Here is a 20285-nt window from a genome sequence, read left to right as displayed (position 1 = left end):
ACAGAAATATGTAAAACATTAAGACTAATGTATGATGTTCTACATAGCCGGCTGCAGTGATCTTGCTTAATACTGGACTCATTTAAAAAATGGTAGATGTCATTAGTCACTTAGATACACAAACATGGGAAGTGAAGTAAAAAGATGTATAGGCCGACATAATGAATATTCCAAAATGAGGTTGGACTCTGTGCTGGTCAGAATAATGACCTTAAAAAGGCCGTTCATGCTCGAAAACCCTCTAATGTAACTGAATTAGGACAATTCTGCAAAGATGAGTGGGCCAAAATTCCTCCAGGATGCTGTCAAAGCCTCATTGCACGTTATCGCAAACGCTTGGTTTCAGTTGTTGCTGCTAAGGGGGGCCCAACCAGTTATTAGGTTTAGGGGGCAATCACTTTTTCACACAGGGCCATGATGGTTTGGATTTTTTTTCACCTTTAATAATAAACACCTTCATTTACAAATTGCATTTTGTGTTTATTTGTGTTGTCCTTGACTATTGTTTAAATTGGTTTGATGTTCCGAAACACTTAAGTGTGACAAACATGCAAAGGAACAGGAAATGAGGAAGGGGGCAAACACTTTTTCACACCACTGTATATAATAAACCATTAATCAAAGCTATACATTGAAATTCAGTTTTTTAAACCCAAATCCTGTTTTTAAGTGATGTGTGTGTCACGGGTTGTATCATAAAAACACATCCGTGAGCCACAGTGTTGCACGTCATTACCATGTCCACACACACACTGCTTTATTTTCACTCAATCCCCCACACACCATCCCACTGCCACAAGTACTCACTAGAACACCAGATGTGGATTAATCCACTTCTAAAAATTTTCCTCAACTAATGCACTATTCCTTAATTTTTGATTGATGAGACATTCTCTCTTTTAAATTAAACATGTATGAGTCATCTTTAACCCTTGTGTGGCGTTCATATTGAACATTTACCATGTGCAGTCATTGAAAATAAGGCATTTTTTATGTTCTTCACAGAAAATCAGCCAAGGCCAATGAAATTGAGTTAGAAGAAATAATAAATAGCCTACTTTTTCTTTACAAGGGTGAAGAGGTACATCTTCCGTAGGACATGGGCTTGAGCCTGATTGCCACAGACAGGACAGCTGAAGACTGACAGTATTAATATATGAACAAACACATTGTTGGTTTTGGTCTCATCGTGGAATTTGTTGAAAAAAAAAATGATAATGTAAAAAACAAGAACTTTAATTGTTAAGTTTAAGAGAGAAAATTTGAAATAGATACCAAGTATGACATTTTGGGTTTGCAGCTAGAAGTGCAGCATAACTAGGAGCTGGTCCAAGGTAAGCCTGAGCCAGCCTCCAAAGGATTGGTAGATGAATCCAACCACTGTGAAGAGAAGCAGAACTAAGGCTTTCAGCTGAACAGTGAGGTTCCCAAACTAGGCTTTAAAGCAGTAATGCACAATGCTCTTCACTATGGTATGGTAGAAGAGGAGTAACGATTACTGGTCGACATCAAAGACCCTCAGCCTGCGAAGAAAGTGGAGCCGCTGTTTGACCCTAGTGCAGACACTTTGTACCATGCTCCATGTCTGTTTGTTGCCAATGTGGCTGCCAAGGTATTTCGAAGAGTCAATATGGGCTGTGGTGTGGTCTGCAATGGATTTGGGGTCAAATACCATCCCTTCTGTTTTATAGACATTGGGGATGAGATGAGAAATGTTTGTTGCACCACTGGACAAAGTTCTGGATCTCAGTTTTGTACACAGCTGTATCTGAAGTGTCGGACAAGACCCAGGGTGGTTGTATCCTTAGAAACGTTATCACATAATTATTAGCGGCGCTGCATGTACATTCATTAGTGTACAGGGTGAACAGGACTGGTGAAGTGATGCACCCATGGGAGCACCAGTTCTGATGGTCAAGGGTTCAGACTGGGTTGTGTTCACCCTGAGCTGCTGGGTATGGTTGGTGAGGAATGAGTGGTACCTCGCAGTCATGAAGAGGTTGACATTCAACAGCTGTGTAGGCCGGAGTATGTTAAAGGCTGAACTGAAGTCCATCAACAACAGTCTAGCATAGGCCCTAGGCCCTAGGAGGATCCCCTGTGGACAGGGTTTCTCAGAGACAGGTGTGATGATTGTCTTTTCAGAATCAGTAAGGGGTATATTGCCACAATAGTTACCCAAGTGGATTTTGACTTGGTGATTGTTGCATGCATAAAAACAAACAAACATATTTAAAATTAATTAGAATAAACAATACATACAGAAACAGGAAAGGAACAGAGACAAATAAATACACAAAATAGATGTTTAATTTGTTAAGCACTGTGTGCAATGGGCAGATGTATAGTCCAGGATGGGGTGTAGTGCAACGTATAGTGGCTGGAGGGGAGTTGAGTGTCAGTGGGGGTCCGCGTCCTTGCTGCTAAGGCTGACTGCAGAGGGGAAGAGACTGTTTTTGTGGCGTGGGGTTTTGGTACTAATGGACCCTAACCTTATCCAGGGTGAGAGGGATCAGCTACAATCTTTCCTGTCCTGCTGCAGTTTTCTCATACAGTGCACAAAACGGCTGTAAAAAAATGAAGCTAAAGCCGATAAAAACCTTTGTTCCGGGAGTGAATGCCAAATGTAACATTTCCCACACCAGAAAAAAGTCAGCTGCTAGTGAGTGTATGTGGAAATTTTAGCCAGTAGCAAAGGGGTATACAGTGTTCTGTGTATACTGTTCTTGATAAACACTTGATGGGAGAGTAGGAGGCATTGGCTTTAATAGTCATTTAATATTCTGTTATGCTATCGGAATATGACAAAGAGCATTCCGAATATTATCAGTGTCCGCTGTGGAGCACAAGAGTAAGCGACTTATACATACCACTCCGGGTTTTGTATGGAAAATAAGTCTGTTTTTTTTATTGCATTTAAGGATCTGTACTAAAGATATTTGTATATTCTGTCGTTTAAACCTTCTTTTATAAACTCGTTATCATGCAATTGGAATCCTTTACATGATAGTGGTTAGTGTTGTTTTTAAAAATGTAAAATGTCTTTTGATATGAAGGTCAAGAAAAGCTTACTTCCTAGCTTTTTTTTCCCGAAACTCTGTTGATCTTTCTCTTCGGCCCCTCTGACCACACACTCTTCCTCTTCTCCCTGGTTCTCACCTCCACCTCCTCATCTCACCTCACTCCAGGACAGTCAAGGTGGATGTATTCGACTGGGACCGAGACGGGAGGTAAGATCTCACACTCCCTATACAGTGGCGCTCAAAAGTTTGGGCACCTTAGGTAAAAATTTGTATTAATGTGCATAAAGAATAAGAAAATCTCCAAAAGTTATCAAACAACAGATTAGACATTTGTATTATATGTCACAAAAAGTTAGATTTTATTTCTATCATTTACACTTTCAAAATAACAGAAAACAAAAAAATGCAAAGGTTCTGGCACCCTGCAGAGTTTCTATTATGCACCCTACATTTGGAAAGCTGAGACCTGACATGTGTGTCATGGATTGTTCTCAATCATTGTCTGGAAAGACCAGGTGATGTCAGTCTTAAGGTTTTACATGACCAGACTTATCTGACTCCCCCCAACAATCAGCACCATGGCTTCTTCTAAGCAGTTGTCTAGGAAACTGAAACTGAATATAGTCGACGCTCACAAAGCAGGAGAAGAGAAGACTAGAAGAAGACAGCAAAGCGTTTTCAGATGAGAATATCCTCTGTTGGGAATGGAATTAATATATGGCCGTCATCAGGAAGAGTGGGAGTTAAAGATCTGGAAGACTAAGAACAATATCAGACAGAACAGCTCGCAGGATTAAGAGAAGAACTTCAATATGTCTCAAATCGCGCACTTCTGTACTAAATACTAACTATTTGAGTACATAGTGCATTCACATTGTCGAAGTGCGGTCAAATGCAGTGCACTTAAAATACCCGGATGGTGCACTCAAACCGGTCACAGAGTTAAGTGTAGACCAATGGACACTTTCCACACTCAACGGTCGCCATCTTGGCTACGTAGCGGAAGGGGCGGAGCTAACAACCGTTGAAAAACTAGATAGCGGCGGCCGAAGACGCGATAGCGAGACCGACGGAGCAACACAAAGTTGAACGTGAGTCTTTTTGCTATACATATAAGCCACTTGTAAATGTATATTTGGTTAATTTTACAGTCAATAATCATTTTTGTACCACGAATTATAACGTTTATTAGTACCGTAATTAGACGTGCTAGCAAGCCAACCTTAGCTAGCTAACAGCGGCAGATTAACCATATTGGCAAATAAGTTATAAGCTAACGTTACATGTGTTGTAGTATATTGTTATTTGTGTTAAACTTTCGTCCCATTGTAGACGATTTTAGTGTTAGATGTATGATCTTAACAAGTTGTACATAATCTGATGTGAGCGTTAGCTCAGCAAAATAGCGATCAGCTGATTGTCAGCCGGGAACTTCAACAGTAGCGTAACGCTAATGTTAAAACGTATCTGCTGTTACTGCCTCCACCTGATGTAGATCCTGTATATACTGCCTCCACCTGATGTGTATTCTGTATAACCCGTCTCTTCAGGGACAAACGAGGAATAGAGGGCCGTCATTTAGGGGTGACGATGGCCATCAGATCGTAGAAGGATCCCCTGGAGAGTCTGCTTCCCCCTCAGGTCCCTGTCCCCATCAGACTAGCTACGGCCTGGGGGGAGCCTGCAGAACTACAAGCACATTTATGAAATAAAATTATATTAAAAGTATTTAACTTTGTTATCTTTTGTATTACACGTTGCATGACTGTTACAAGCATATAATGAATATAAAGGAATGGGTCTATTTAAATGTCAGGTCTGTTACCTCTGCTTTCACTATTGTATTGTCACTGTATGAAGACCATTTAGAACAAAAATACAACTTATATAAAAGATGTAATGATGGTTTGTCTATTAGGTAAGTGGTTTGGGTAATGCTTCATAACAACAGTCTTATCTCTGGGCAACAATGTCCTCATGAAACCGCTGAGCATTAAAATGAACAGTAACGTAATGAATGAATATTTACTTTACTTATTTTTAGAGCAGAAACATAAGTATATACATAAAAGAGTGGACTGCAAAGAATAGGTATAATTAATGAATTAAGAGTGCAGTAACAAGAACAAATATTACGATACAGTTGTGTGTGCTGTTTGAAGCTAATGGGGGGGGGGGGGGGGGGGGTGACATGACGGCGGTGTTGCAATCGTCATCCTGGCGTGACACGGAGCAAATATATCACATTTATTTTGGTTAAAATATCAAAAACAAAGCAGGAATAATTTTTCGCGAAACACAATAGCAGACTGGAATGCTCTCCCTGGTGAAATTCCCAATTGTACAGTAGAAGAAGAAGGGATGAAATGTGATCGTCATTTCCGGTAAGTGCACATGGTAGTGCGCGATTTGAGACAACACTCCTCTGTCAAAATTTACGCACTATGCAAGACAGTACGTAGTGTACTTCTGTAAGTGCACTAAGGGAAGTGCGCGATTTGAGACAGCCCAAGTCCAGACCCCCGTTAGACTGCTCGATCCATCAGAAAGACCTGGAGACCCTGGAGCTGGGCTACACCAGTCCACTATAAAGAGATACTCGTACAGACATGGTCTTCATGGAAGAGTCATCAGAAGAAAACCTCTTCTATGTCCTCACACCAAAAATTATGAACATATAGACAAGCCTGATGCATTGTGGGAACCAGTTCTGTGGGGTTCTTTCCAAGGGAATAGATTTGGACTTACGCCCAAAACTTGAAAAAGTACCTATGCACAGAAATATTTACTTGTAGTAATTGGTACATTAATACAATAGTGTTGTGAGTACAAAACATTAGGAAGTGTAATGTTTTCTCTTTTGAAATATAATATTATATGATGTATAATATTCAGCGATGTATTGGCCTACAGTAGTGTAATGAGCCGCCCCTACCGTTGAGCATGCATGTGAATCGCAGATAACTTGCAAATCTGACCATCACAGTGTGAACTACAGTTTAATTGTCACTGTTACTTGAACAGGGCTCAGCAACGAGACAGAGCAGGACAAGGTCTCTGCAGCTTGCTCAGGAAGTCAGGCCAGTTCACCCTCTGAGACCGAGACACTCGCCCACGAGTAAAAAAGTACCTCTGATTCATAGTTTAATAACTTTTGAACCATACAAGCGATTTACTCACTTTCGGTTTCGTTTGAATCCTGACGTTTTCGGCTTTACGGAGGTCTTTTCGGGGTCTTTCTAGCCTCTACAGGGGGTTTTCTATCCAGCCTGGAACTTCAGCCTCTTTGGGCTTTAAATCCATACTGTCAAGATTGATCCACTTTACATCCATAATTCATCGCGTTTTGGCTCATCTCTCCCGCTGGCTCGATCTTACGTCTCTCTCTCTTTCTGTCCTGTCTATTTTTCAGGAAGTGCATGCCCATATATGGGAGATAAAGGCACCCCTCTTGAAAGGAAGGCCAGAGGGGACAAAAATGCCTATAGACTCTATTGAAGGCCAAATAATGCACTATTTAGACACATATTTGCTTGTATAACATTGCTGTGGGTGTAATATCAATAAATATGACATTATTATGTTATTATTGGCATAAGTAAATGTCATGAGAGCAAAACGTCTTGACTTTTTTGGAAAAAATGCATGTATTTTATCAACTGTATAAGTTATAATGATTATTTCTTCACAGTGTGACTCCCAAGACATATGAGAAGTGTTTTAGAATGGAAAATGGCTTATTCATTAAGTATCTGTCTGTGATATCAATACATATCTGGAAGATTCATTTATTTATTTATTTATTTATTTATTTATCTTAAAGGCCCTACAACCATTTTTAACATGCAAGTGACCTCACTGCATCCCAAATATTCTAATAACCCAGTTTGTCCTAAAAAAAATGATGTTGATATCTTGACTGTAGACAACAGGGTTGATGTTTTACAAGCTTTTTTATAAAATGAATCCAGACGGAAATTAAACTGTAAAAATGGCCTCAGGGCCCAGAGGGTTAAAGCACTCCAAACTAACATACAGCTCACATCAGGTGTTACAACAAACTGTACCGATCAGATCCAGGCAAATCAACGCCAGCCACATATATACAGTAGAGGCTGTAGAGGGAGGCTGGTTGCTGAAAATCACGTTTTGACGGGATATTCTTTTGGCGCCGCTTAAAACTTTTTGGAGGCCTCAAAACTTTCTCTATGCAGAAAAAGCCCTGACCTCTACACACTGCTACACAATACTACACACTGCTCCTTTAATGTTGTGTTTTCCTTGCAAGTATTATATACGTGGACAGTAAAAGAAATGGACCAACAGGTCCCGTTGCTCAGGACAGAGACCAGTGAAGTCTGTTAGAAGCTCTTTCCTGGTGATGGCTGAGCGTTACTGCGCAGCCTCCAACTAAGCTGGAAGACGTAGATGTGACGTGAGCAACCTGTCTGAAAGTTGGAAGCCTTCTGGTCGGTTGAGGCAGATGAACACCCTAAGCCATGGTTCTGCTCAAGGTTTCTGCCTCTTAAAGGAAGTTTTTCCTTGTGTCTGTTGCCTAGTGCTTGCTCTTGGTAGAAACTGTTTGGTTTCTGTAAATAACATCAGAGAGTACGGTCTAGACCTGCTCTTTTATGAGAAGCGCAAACTGTTGTTTTGATTTAGCGTTATATAAATAAAATTGAAATTGAATTTAATTCTGGTAGCTGTGCAAGAGAAACCTTAATCATTCCCATTCAGCAGAGACGGGGAGGTAGGTATATGTTAGGAGATAACATAGGCACAGGCTAATCACTGCTAACTAACATGATAGTTAACATTAACATAGGCACAGGCTAATTACTGCTAACTAACATGATAGTTAACATTAACATAGACACAGGCTAATTACTGCTAACTAACATGCTAGTTAACACTATCATAGGCACAGGCTAATTACTGCTAACTAACATGCTAGTTAACATTAACATAGACACAGTCTAATTACTGCTAACTAACATGCTAGTTAACATTAACATAGACACAGGCTAATTACTTCTAACTAACATGCTAGTTAACATTAACATAGACACAGGCTAATTACTGCTAACTAACATGATAGTTAACATTAACATAGACACAGGCTAATTACTGCTAACTAACATTAACATAGGCACAGGCTAATTACTGCTAACTAACATGCTAGTTAACATTAACATAGGCACAGGCTAATTACTGCTAACTAACATGCTAGTTAACATTAAAATAGGCTCAGGTGACAGTAAGTGGCATGGTTAAGAAACAATCGTTAGCCTATTTCTGCAACAACATAAGTTTAAGTAATGAAGCCTTTTATACCTTGTCGTGTTTCTTTTGAAATAAACAATGGACTTTGAACACTTCAGATAGAAAGTTATTCGTTGTCAAAGTGACGTCAAAATGATTGGCAGTTAAAGGTAATGCTAACAGCGGGTCAGTGCTAGGGAGAATCAAAATGGCGCCATAGGAGCTACACTTCTTGGAGGCTGGCTTACCCCTTGATTAAATACCACAAACTTGGATTTGTTCCTCCTTTGTTGTTTGTGACTATGAAGCACATAGGAAACTGGCAATCATTTTGCGAAAGGACTGTAACTGTCTCCATCATTCTTTTCTCTCTGTCCATGTGAAATCAATTTCTTCCAGTCATGACTTCATTGGAGAGTTCACCACCAGCTACAGAGAACTGTCCAGAGGACAAAGCCAGTTCAATGTCTATGAGGTAAAATACAAGGATAACAAGGAATCCAAGACTTTCTCAAAAACTTAATTTCCCTGAATATGTAAAGAGATCTAGAACTTATTAATTTCTTGATAGTGTTATATAGTTCAGCAACACCTGGCCAGGGTTGGGGGGGTGGTGTGGTTCGAAGCAGAGGAACGAGGAATAATAGTCACATCGCAGGACGTTGTGATTTTAACGCTACACCTTTGTTGCCGCTTGATAGAAAAGTAAACTTTTACCGTTCTCCGTTAACATGATTGTTAGGGCCAAGCATTCCCCTTCAAGACAGGCGGCCATGACGGCAACGTAACGTTAGTCCGACTGGGTTCGTTATGGGAACTGAACAGATACATGAAGTGCAGTAATGTACAGTAAAGTATTTGTACTTCGTTACATTACAACACTGCTAGTGTGTGACATGCAAGCTCTGCATGCTCAACCAACCACCAATCACAATCAATGTTGAACATAGGCACGCTCCCCAACAAAGAATAATGCATATAATATCCAACAATACATAACAATTTTTTCTATGTAGATGCACTTCCCTAAATAATCCCCCCAGTAGTTGAGAATGATACATTATTTTGAAATAGAGCTATTTATAACTATAACAACTATATATTATTGATGTGAATGAAACTAATTTCTTGTTTTCTTTCTTGGGGTCAAGGTTATAAATCCTAAAAAGAAAGGCAAGAAGAAGAAATACATTAATTCAGGGACGGTAAGACCTGTTAGAGTGCTTCCATCAGCAGCCGTGACATGCCAGAGCAGTAAACAGATGGTGTCTGATCGATCTTTCTCTGGGTCTTTCTCTGTGTCCTCTGCTCTCTTCCCGTTTTCCCTTTCTTTCTCTCTCCGTCTTCAAGGTGACCCTGCTGTCTTTTAAAGTGGAGTCAGAACACACGTTTGTTGACTTCATCAGAGGAGGGTGAGAGCTCCCTCTCTCTTGTTTCATCTCAGGACTCTAGCGGGGTTTTTGTGTCTTAAGGCCTGGTCACACCAGATAGTGGACCTCAAACGTAGTCTGCATGTCTTTGGTTCTAGAATCTCAGAGATTACTCAAAAGACTCGTTGTTGAACTGCTGTAGCTGCAGAGCTAACTGTTAGCACGGTAACCGACTGGGCTAGCTATAGTCAGTCACAAAAGCTCCTAGAGCTTGTCTGTATTTATTTAGTTCACCTTTTTTTTCACCCTTGTTCTTCAATAAAAAGTTATTAAAGATGTTTGAAGTAACAAGCAACAGGTCAGCAGATATCAACCTTGCTAATCAATTAATAATTACAATTACTAATAATAAACAAATAATTAGAAACCAATCATTAAATGGTTTGAGACTTTAGTTTGTTAGATATTTCTGATAAGAGATGGGGCATTGGGGGGATTTGGATTTATGTTACATCAGCCCAATCTCATGCCAGTTTGTGAAATGGTCATCTTATTTAATTCCCGCTGTTGTGTGCCCGTCGCGTGTGGTGGTCCGGTCTTTCTTTTACCCATTGTTGTGTCCCCCTCGCGTGTGCTGGCTTTGCGTTTCATTTCTCTGTTGTTGTGTGCCCGTTGCGTGTGGTCCTCCGGCGTTTTATTTACCCGTTGTTGTGTGCCCCATGCATGTGGCGGTCTGGCATTTTGTTTCCTTGTTGTTGTGTTTCCTTGTTGTTGTTCCCCCCTTGCGGTCTGGTGTTTCTTTTACCCGTTGTTGTGTCCCCCTCACGTATGGTGGTCCTGCGTTTCCGTTACCCGTTGTTGTGTCCCCCTTGCGTGTGGCGGTCCTGCGTTTCTGTTACTCAATGTTTTGTCCCCCTCGCGTGTGGCGGTCCTGCGTTTCATTTCCCCGTTGCTGTGTCCCTCTCGCGAGTAGTGGTCCTGCGTTTCTTTTACCCGTTGTTGTGTGCCCCTTGCATATGGCGGTCCATTGCTGCAAAAAGGGAAAAACATCCAGTATGCGGCAGTCCTGTGGGCGAAAAGAGACAAGAGCTAAACGTACTGGTTACGCTAACGATCCTGCAGGGAATGGATGTCAGCTTGTGGCTTAAATGGTGATCAGGGCCAGGTGTGCAGATTGCAAATGACAGCAGGTGTGTGTAGTTGGAGAACCTGCTGTGATGCGTTCAGGAGACTCAGGACACACAGATATCAGGTTATAGCAACACAAAACACAGGCAACACAAAGTCATAATGCTAGAGTCATGACAAAAAACACCTGTTTGGAATGTTCCACAGGTGAACAGGTTTATTGGGTTAGGTATGAAAATAAATAAATGAAGTTTACCATGTTGAACATGAAATGTCTTTGTAGTGTATTCAATTGATTATAGGTTGAAAAAGATTTGCAAATCGTATTCTGTTCATTGGAATTTGAATTCGTAGTTCAAATCAGTGGCTGCCTGCATGAACACAAATCTAAAAGAAGCCTACCATTGGTGATCCAAAGCATGTACAGAATACAGTGTATGTGATTTGTAGTAATACTGCATATGATGTGAATAAAACTCTTCAGTATGACAAAAAGTCAAAAGACTTTAAATATCAGCGCACAAAAGTAACAATGAGCTCTTGAAATTGAAAGCAAAGTTATAGACAAATCCCCTGCAATGAGCAGCTGATGGGTTTCTCACTGTGTAACGGTGCTCCTGGTGATACTGGCACTAGTCCGGACCTTACTGCTTTGAATGAAACTGATGTGCTCAATCTCCCACCAGGACACAACTCAATTTCACTGTGGCCATAGACTTCACAGCATCCAACGGTAGGACCGTATTACATCTTTGTGCATGCAGAAAATGTCCACACATTTGTTGTTCAGTGACATTAGTTATGTGCTCTCTTCTTGGTCATCTTTGTAATATTTTCACCACATGGGGTTATCATTGGACTTGTGATTTGGTAAGATATGCTATGAGTGGGCGCCTGGGTAGCTCACCTTGTAGATGAACTCTGCATGTCTGGATTCTCTAAAAGGTTTGGTGTAGGTGCATGATTTTTAATCTGTGTGTGTGTGTGTGTTTGTCTCCAGGTAACCCGTCCCAGCCCACATCACTGCACTACATGAATCCGTACCAGATGAATGCGTATGCCATGGCTCTGAAGGCTGTGGGGGAGATTATCCAGGACTACGACAGTGATAAACTCTTCCCAGCATATGGCTTTGGAGCTAAACTTCCCCCGGACGGCAAGATCTCCCACGCCTTCCCCCTGGTAAGAGACACTGATCTAAGAAAGATGATTGTTGTCTCTGTTTATGACATCCAGTAAATGGGTACTTCTGGTTTTTGGACTGAATACTATACTAACAGTCACGTCAGTTAATCTAACTGGTTTTGCATATTTTTCAGCATTTTTCACATTTTTCAACAATAAACTATTAATATAGCTCTATTAATATGTCAACTTGTTTTTAAGTGCTTTAAAAACAGGACTTTCAAAAAAATTAGAGCCTGATCAATTTAAGGCCTATACCGACACAATTATTAAAGTCCTTTGAACAAAAACACAACAAAGACAAAAAAATCATCAGTGTTGCCAACAGGGACGTTGTAGAGCGTCCTCTGGTGGACAGACTATGTAACGCCATCACTAACAGGGACGTTGTAGAGCGTCCTCTGGTGGACAGACTATTCAATGCCATCATTAACAAGGACGTTGTAGAGCGTCCTCTGGTGGACAGACTATGTAACGCCATCACTAACAGGGACGTTGTAAAGCGTCCTCTGGTGGACAGACTATGCAAGCCATCACTAACAGGGACGTTGTAGAGCGTCCTCTGGTGGACAGACTATGCAAGCCATCACTAACAGGGACGTTGTAGAGTGTCCTCTGGTGGAAAGACTATGCAACGCCATCTCTAACAGGGACGTTGTAGAGCGTCCTCTGGTGGACAGACTATGCAACGCCATCACTAACAGGGACGTTGTAGAGCGTCCTCTGGTGGACAGACTAGGCAAGCCATCACTAACAGGGACGTTGTAGAGTGTCCTCTGGTGGAAAGACTATGCAACGCCATCTCTAACAGGGACGTTGTAGAGCGTCCTCTGGTGGACAGACTATGCAACACCATCACTAACAGGGACGTTGTAGAGCGTCCTCTGGTGGACAGACTATGCAACACCATCACTAACAGGGACGTTGTAGAGCGTCCACTGGTGGACAGACTATACAACGCCATCACTAACAGGGACGTTGTAGAGCGTCCTCTGGTGGACAGACTATGCAACGCCATCACTAACAGGGACGTTGTAGAGCGTCCTCTGGGGGACAGACTATACAATGCCATCACTAACAGGGACGTTGTAGAGCGTCCTCTGGTGGACAGACTATGCAACGCCATCACTAACAGGGACGTTGTAGAGCGTCCTCTGGTGGACAGACAATGCAACGCCATCACTAACAGGGACGTTGTAGAGCGTCCTCTGGTGGACAGACAATGCAACGCCATCACTAACAGGGACGTTGTAGAGTGTCCTCTGGTGGACAGACAATGCAACGCCATCACTAACAGGGACGTTGTAGAGCGTCCTCTGGTGGACAGACAATGCAACGCCATCACTAACAGGGACGTTGTAGAGCGTCCTCTGGTGGACAGACTATGCAACGCCATCACTAACAGGGACGTTGTAGAGCGTCCTCTGGTGGACAGACTATGCAACCCATCACTAACAGGGACGTTGTAGAGTGTCCTCTGGTGGACAGACAATGCAACGCCATCACTAACAGGGACGTTGTAGAGTGTCCTCTGGTGGACAGACAATGCAACGCCATCACTAACAGGGACGTTGTAGAGTGTCCTCTGGTGGAAAGACTATGCAACGCCATCTCTAACAGGGACGTTGTAGAGCGTCCTCTGGTGGACAGACTATGCAACACCATCACTAACAGGGACGTTGTAGAGCGTCCTCTGGTGGACAGACTATGCAACACCATCACTAACAGGGACGTTGTAGAGCGTCCACTGGTGGACAGACTATACAACGCCATCACTAACAGGGACGTTGTAGAGCGTCCTCTGGTGGACAGACTATGCAACGCCATCACTAACAGGGACGTTGTAGAGCGTCCTCTGGGGGACAGACTATACAATGCCATCACTAACAGGGACGTTGTAGAGCGTCCTCTGGTGGACAGACTATGCAACGCCATCACTAACAGGGACGTTGTAGAGCGTCCTCTGGTGGACAGACAATGCAACGCCATCACTAACAGGGACGTTGTAGAGCGTCCTCTGGTGGACAGACAATGCAACGCCATCACTAACAGGGACGTTGTAGAGTGTCCTCTGGTGGACAGACAATGCAACGCCATCACTAACAGGGACGTTGTAGAGCGTCCTCTGGTGGACAGACAATGCAACGCCATCACTAACAGGGACGTTGTAGAGCGTCCTCTGGTGGACAGACAATGCAACGCCATCACTAACAGGGACGTTGTAGAGCGTCCTCTGGTGGACAGACTATGCAACACCATCACTAACAGGGACGTTGTAGAGCGTCCTCTGGTGGACAGACTATGCGACGCCACACATAACACGGTTGACCATCCGTTTTTAGTTTATTTTTGAAGTATTCATTTATCAGAATTATTTATTTGGCATTATGAATTGTTCTGATGAATACATTTTTTGTGATGAATACATCAGAAATGCCGATACCGATGATTTGGGAAATGCCTAATATTATTGGCCCGCCGATAGATCGGTCGGTCTCTACTAAAAATCTACATTTGAGAAAACTATCGTGCAGTCTAATACATTTTTCTACCCTGTTGTAATTCACCTCCATTTGTTTGATTTTTGCCTATTTGCTATACCCAAATGGAAAACCACCAGCGACCCGTTAATAACAGGTTAAAGGATATCAACCTTTCAACCTTTGTTTCATTAGAATGCATTTGTTTACATGGATGTTAAAGAAAGAAGTCCATATGTACATATGTCATATGAATTTTTGGTTAATTATAATTTCTTCTCAGCATTAGTAGGCGCCTGTTTGCTCCTAACGTTTGGCTGGTAACACTTGGAATTTCTTGCTTCTTCACAGAATACTTTGAATCTGTCGAGGCCCCGCCTCAGTGTCAAGGCTTTATGCCCCGCCTCCCAGAGCACTGCTGGACAGTAATTGGCTGACAGCTGTATGCAAATACTAAATAACACTAATCTGTGACCAGATGGCAGGTTGTGTGTTGAACTGAAAGACTCACTGGACATGGGAGAGATGGAGAGAATGATAGAAATGTTGAGTGAGGAGATTTATTGTCCTTCGTTCCTTACACTAAATGGGATAATGTACTCATTTGCACTGTGATTACATTCATCATTTAGTTTACTTCACTAAAATATAAATGTTCAAATAAATTACAATGTCTCAGCATTTCTTTAGTGTTTTTTTCATGAAAAAGGTGCACTCTGGTCCTTAAAAAGATAGAACTACACCCCTGAGAATAGGTATCCCGGTTTAGATTTATGATATAGGCAGTTTCATGAAAATTGATGTTGAATTTAAAATTTTCTCAAAATTTTCTTCAGAGTTTAGAAGCTCCTGTTAGCCGCTGGCCAGTCCTCCCTTCGGCCCAGTTCTCCCCTGGGCCGGTCCTCCCCCATGCTGGTCCTCAACTGGGCCAGTCCTGTGCCAGTCCTCCCACAGGCTGGGAGGACAGTCTGTTTTATTTAGTTCAAGGGGTTAACATATGCAGTATTGTATAATGACAATATTGCAGGAGTGTGTCCGGAGCTTGTTGAAATAGTTTATAAAGTGGTTGTATTCTTGTGTTTTAGAGTTCTGGCTGTTACTGTGGAGCCTCAAACTGTCCAAGAACACTATCTCATCGTTCTCTCCAAGAATACAAGTCAGTTTTTTGCATACTGGGAATTGAGAAACACCCACTGTTTTCAATCAGGTTAGTCACATCCCATGTCCCTCCTGGCTCCTTGCAGTCAGAGGTCAGCGTTGGACAGGAGCATCGACATCTGGCTTGCCTAGATTCCTTACTTTGTATAACTTTGCTCCTTTCCATGTGAGCAGCCACTCAATCAGCTTTTCCAATTAGAGTTCACCTCTGCGCGACAAATCCCAGCGCTGTGTCATGCTATGGCAACTCTAGTCTATATATCGACGATGTTGTATTGACGGGATTGTTCCGTAGGCTGAGGATGTCCCCCTTGTGGGCTGGATGTCCGTTAACTTTGGTTAACTGCTCCTCAGATCTCTGCAGGGTAAATCCAGACGCTATACTATCTGTCCAATCTGAGTTTAAGTAACTATTTTACATGAGCGCCATGCGGTGCTTAGCACCACCCAAGATGATTGGGATTGGTTTAAAGAAATGCCAATAAACCAGAGCCTGTTTTTCTCCCATCCTGATATGCTGTGTGGACTAGCCAGACCCTCCACCAACCTGAGTTTTCAGTTGCATGACTAAAACGACATTTTAACGTACACATGTTCCACCAAAACAAGTTCCTTCCTGAGGCTATTTTGTGGCGGCACCGTGGCTCCGGACGGCACTTAGCGTCGCCCAAGATGATTGTGATTGGTTTAAAGAAATGTCATTAAACCTGAGGAACTTTCTCTCCCATCCAGGAATGCTGTGTGTACTAGCCAGACCTTTTTCCGCAGCGCTGGGAAGGCAGGTCTGGCAATTTTAGACTAAAGCAAATAATTAAAAATCTATTGTTTTGAAACAGCTTGAAGCACGTTGAGCTATCTAAAGTTGATCAAAAAGTTTCATAATAAATAGTTGGTAGGACAGATTGTGAGTACAGTGAGAAAATGACGACATTGTTTTTAATTATAAAGTGAGAAGGTGAAGCTGGCGATGGGCAAAAAGACTCTTTAATTAGACACATCCCTGATTCAGATAAAGGTCGGAATCATGAATAAACCAGCAGCTTGTATATATTAACTCCTAATAAAGAACTTGTGCAATTTGACATTGCTCACATCTGCAATAAATAAAGAGAAAATGTACCTTGAAACGTCTTTCCCTCATTAGGATCAAATATTTGTCTTTCATGAGGATTTTTGACACTGATTAATGCTGGGTTTCTACTGCATAGCTCCTCTGTGCTTAATTAAATCTGTTTTTCATACTTTAAAGAAATCCATAATATTAAGCAAAAAACTCGGTCTCAAAGGAAATAATTAAACATGAATCTCTAAAAGACATAACAGAAAGCCCCAGAGTGTAAACCTACATTTACTTACTGTGAATTCTTTTTTGAATAGATATTTGTTTTTGAATTGAAAACCGATAATCAATCGAATCGTGAGCATAAAAATGATGAAATTTGTCTTGGACAAACAAACAATATCTGCTGTTTAAAGAACTAAACGCAACGTAGTGCATGCACACTTGCATACATACATGCATACACACATACATACAGTACATACATACATTGAACATACAGTACATACAGTAGTCACAGTACATGCATACATGCGTACATACATGCGTACATACATACGTACATACATACATACATACATACATACATACATGCATACATACATGCATACATACATACATACATACATACATACATACATACGTACATACATACATACATACATACATACATACATGCATACATACGTACATACATACATACATACATACATGCATACATACATGCATACATACATGCATACATACATACGTACATACATACATACATACATACATACATACATGCATACATACATGCATACATACATACATACATACATACATACATACATACATACATACATACATGCTGAAAACCACAGCGGGCCGTGGTTTGACTCCAACCTGCGGCCCTTTGCTGCATGTCATTCCCCCCTCTCTCTCCCCTTTCATGTCTCCAGCTGTCCTGTCAATTAAGGCCTAAAAATGCCCCAAAATGATCTAAAAAAGAAAATACACTTTAATGAAGTAAATAACGTCCTGAGCTGTGACTGTCTTTCCTTTGCCGTACCTGAAGTTGCTGTATCTTGGCCGCTGTCTGGAGATTCCTTCATGCACATCCTTCATTTGGGATGTTTTTGTACCGAATGTCTCAACAGCAATGATGGTGTGTATTGTGTAGGGTCCTTGCTACCAAATTGAACATGTAGCTGGACTTGATTTGCTTTCTTTTGACTGAAAGTCCTGTCAAACATCACTTTTTCTGCTCACAAATTCCATTTTCACTTTCTCACAGCCTACTGCATTGAATGCTCCACCTATGTAAACACCTTCCCGTGATCAACGGCGGCATTAACACATTGACCAGTGTAGTGTGCCTAGTGCAAGCGTAGGGCTTGGTTCGGTGGGAAAAAAATTTAACTCAAGAAGCGTCAATATTCGGCCGAATCCTGGATCCGATGCATCCCTAATTCTCGATGCCCAATCCTACCGAGCAGGCCATGACATTCAGCCCCTTCCTTCTGGCCATGCTGACCAGTATCTGCTCTGTGTCAGCTTAAAGGTACTGCTCAGTGAAAATCCCATCTGTATTAAGAAATTTATGTTGTCAAGTCAAGACAAATAAACCCTTATGGGTTAATGTTTGTTTCACAAAATGAACTTTGTCTCTTGCAGAACTCAAATACAGAAAATCCAAACTGTGTGGCCATCGAGGGAGTGCTAGAGGCTTACTTCCAGAGCCTCCGAACTGTTCAGCTGTATGGCCCAACTAACTTTGCTCCTGTCATCAACCAGGTGGCTCGGTGAGAAACAAACACATACACACACACACACACATGCATGCACTAACAAACACATACTTTAATACACACTCATACATAATTTCTCTCATACATAAAATCTGCACATTTCCATGAGTTCTGTCACTTATCCTGTAGCATCATGGGAAGCCAGCTGTTTTTGTCTGCATGTTATGAATACCAACAGAAAGTATGTGAGGTGACTTGATGGCAGTGATAAGCATACTCACAAAAAACTGTCCCTGTGTTTGTCGAGAAAATTACAATTTTCAGATTTGATACCGACACACATACACACACACACACAAACACACACACACACACACACACAAACACACACACACACACACACATACACAGACTCACTCCCATACCGTGTCAGAGGACTATTTTTTATTTAACCTTTATTTAACCAGGAAAGTCCTGTTGAGGTTAAAAACCTCTTTTTCAAGGGAGTCCTGGTCAAGAGGCAAAAACACAATCAATTACATTAATAAAAAAATCAGATTGTTAAAAACATTTACAATGTAAACAGGTCAGGTGTGTTTCACTATGTGTGTAACAGGCACAGTGTGTGTGCGCTATGCACGAGCCTAGGTACATTTTACTAAAGTCCTGTTAAAATAACAATGAAATGCTGCGTTATTTAGACCTTAGAGGTTTTTGTTGGTCAATGTTACCTTCCGCTGCCTCAAGATAGCAATACACCCAGAATGCACCTGAACACACCTCCCTGTAAGACCAGAACGCCCAGAATGCACCTGAACACACCTCCCTGTAAGACCAGCTCACCCAGAATGCACCTGAACACACCTCCCTATAAGACCAGCTCACCCAGAATGCACCTGAACACACCTCCCTGTAAGACCAGCACGGCCATGGGCGCACAGATGGGCGCAGGTTTGTCTATAGTAAACGTAAATACTGAAAAACAAAGGATACAAACTAAAGGTGCGTATAAAGAATTATGGGGCTAATCCTGCCTCTCTGCGGCATCAGAGCTTCCAATAGCAACATTTGGTCATGTGGGTGGTGCTCACACTCTTTTCACCTTCAGGAAGAGAAAAAGACAACTCTTTTGGGTTGAGGATGGGTGATGTTAGCTGGTACAACAACATAAATCTGCAATGTGCTGCAAACCCCCCTGGGACGGCTACACAGTGGGGGAAAGCAACATTTAAAAAAAGCCCAGTCGTTACCACATGGTCTATAGGTGTATGCCTTATTTCATCAATGCTCTTTTTCCACACAGTGCCACTCTTCTCCCTCCACCCAACTGCCTTCATTGGTCCACTTCCAAAAAAAAGTCGTTCTGATCTTTCCCTACAGATAAACAGTACCAGTCAAAAGTTTAGAGTGAATGAGAAGGCGTGTCTCGACTGGTACTGCATGTGTTCACTAACCAGTCTAAAACGAGACACCTACTTAGGCTTTCAGCTGAAATCCATACTGTTCTTACAGCAGCGTGTTAGCGTTTGAACAGAGGGCTGTAGATCCACAGTGTTGTGTACCTTGTGATTAGAGCCATGGGGTAAGTGTGTAGAGTTTTAAAAAACTGTGTTCAAGCGATGAAATAGGAACTAGAGTTTGGTTCACATGAACTGTTCCTGTGCAGGCTGTAGTTGGAGTTTTGAACATGGGGCTCCAGGTGTTCCAACTGTTCTTTAGCAATAAAAAAAACCACTGTCACAAGCTATGGAAGATGCATGTAGAAATATAGCTATAGAAGCCTTTCAGGGCTGGCTGAGTACTTGAGCCATACTACATACTTGGCCAGGGGAGAATTTTGCTTATGATGTTAGAGTTTAACTACCGTATTTTTCAACTTGGACCTTAGG

At 41.8% G+C, this 20285-nt stretch overlaps 1 protein-coding gene across 1 annotated transcript in view; it reads left to right on the top strand.

Moving 5' to 3' along the window:
• The window catches only part of LOC116688228 (copine-9), a 206748-nt gene that overhangs the window by 169498 nt on the left and 16965 nt on the right, over positions 1-20285 (top strand). Inside the window, exons 10-16 of the mRNA XM_032514085.1 lie at positions 3189-3230; positions 8685-8760; positions 9437-9490; positions 9636-9697; positions 11470-11516; positions 11784-11965; positions 18323-18450. Of these exons, the coding sequence (XP_032369976.1) occupies positions 3189-3230; positions 8685-8760; positions 9437-9490; positions 9636-9697; positions 11470-11516; positions 11784-11965; positions 18323-18450 (591 nt within the window). The remainder of the gene's footprint in view (positions 1-3188; positions 3231-8684; positions 8761-9436; positions 9491-9635; positions 9698-11469; positions 11517-11783; positions 11966-18322; positions 18451-20285) is intronic.

The sequence above is a fragment of the Etheostoma spectabile genome, chromosome 4, assembly GCF_008692095.1.
Source record: "Etheostoma spectabile isolate EspeVRDwgs_2016 chromosome 4, UIUC_Espe_1.0, whole genome shotgun sequence".
Taxonomy (NCBI): domain Eukaryota; kingdom Metazoa; phylum Chordata; class Actinopteri; order Perciformes; family Percidae; genus Etheostoma; species Etheostoma spectabile.
This window is presented reverse-complemented; position numbering and strand designations above follow the sequence as displayed.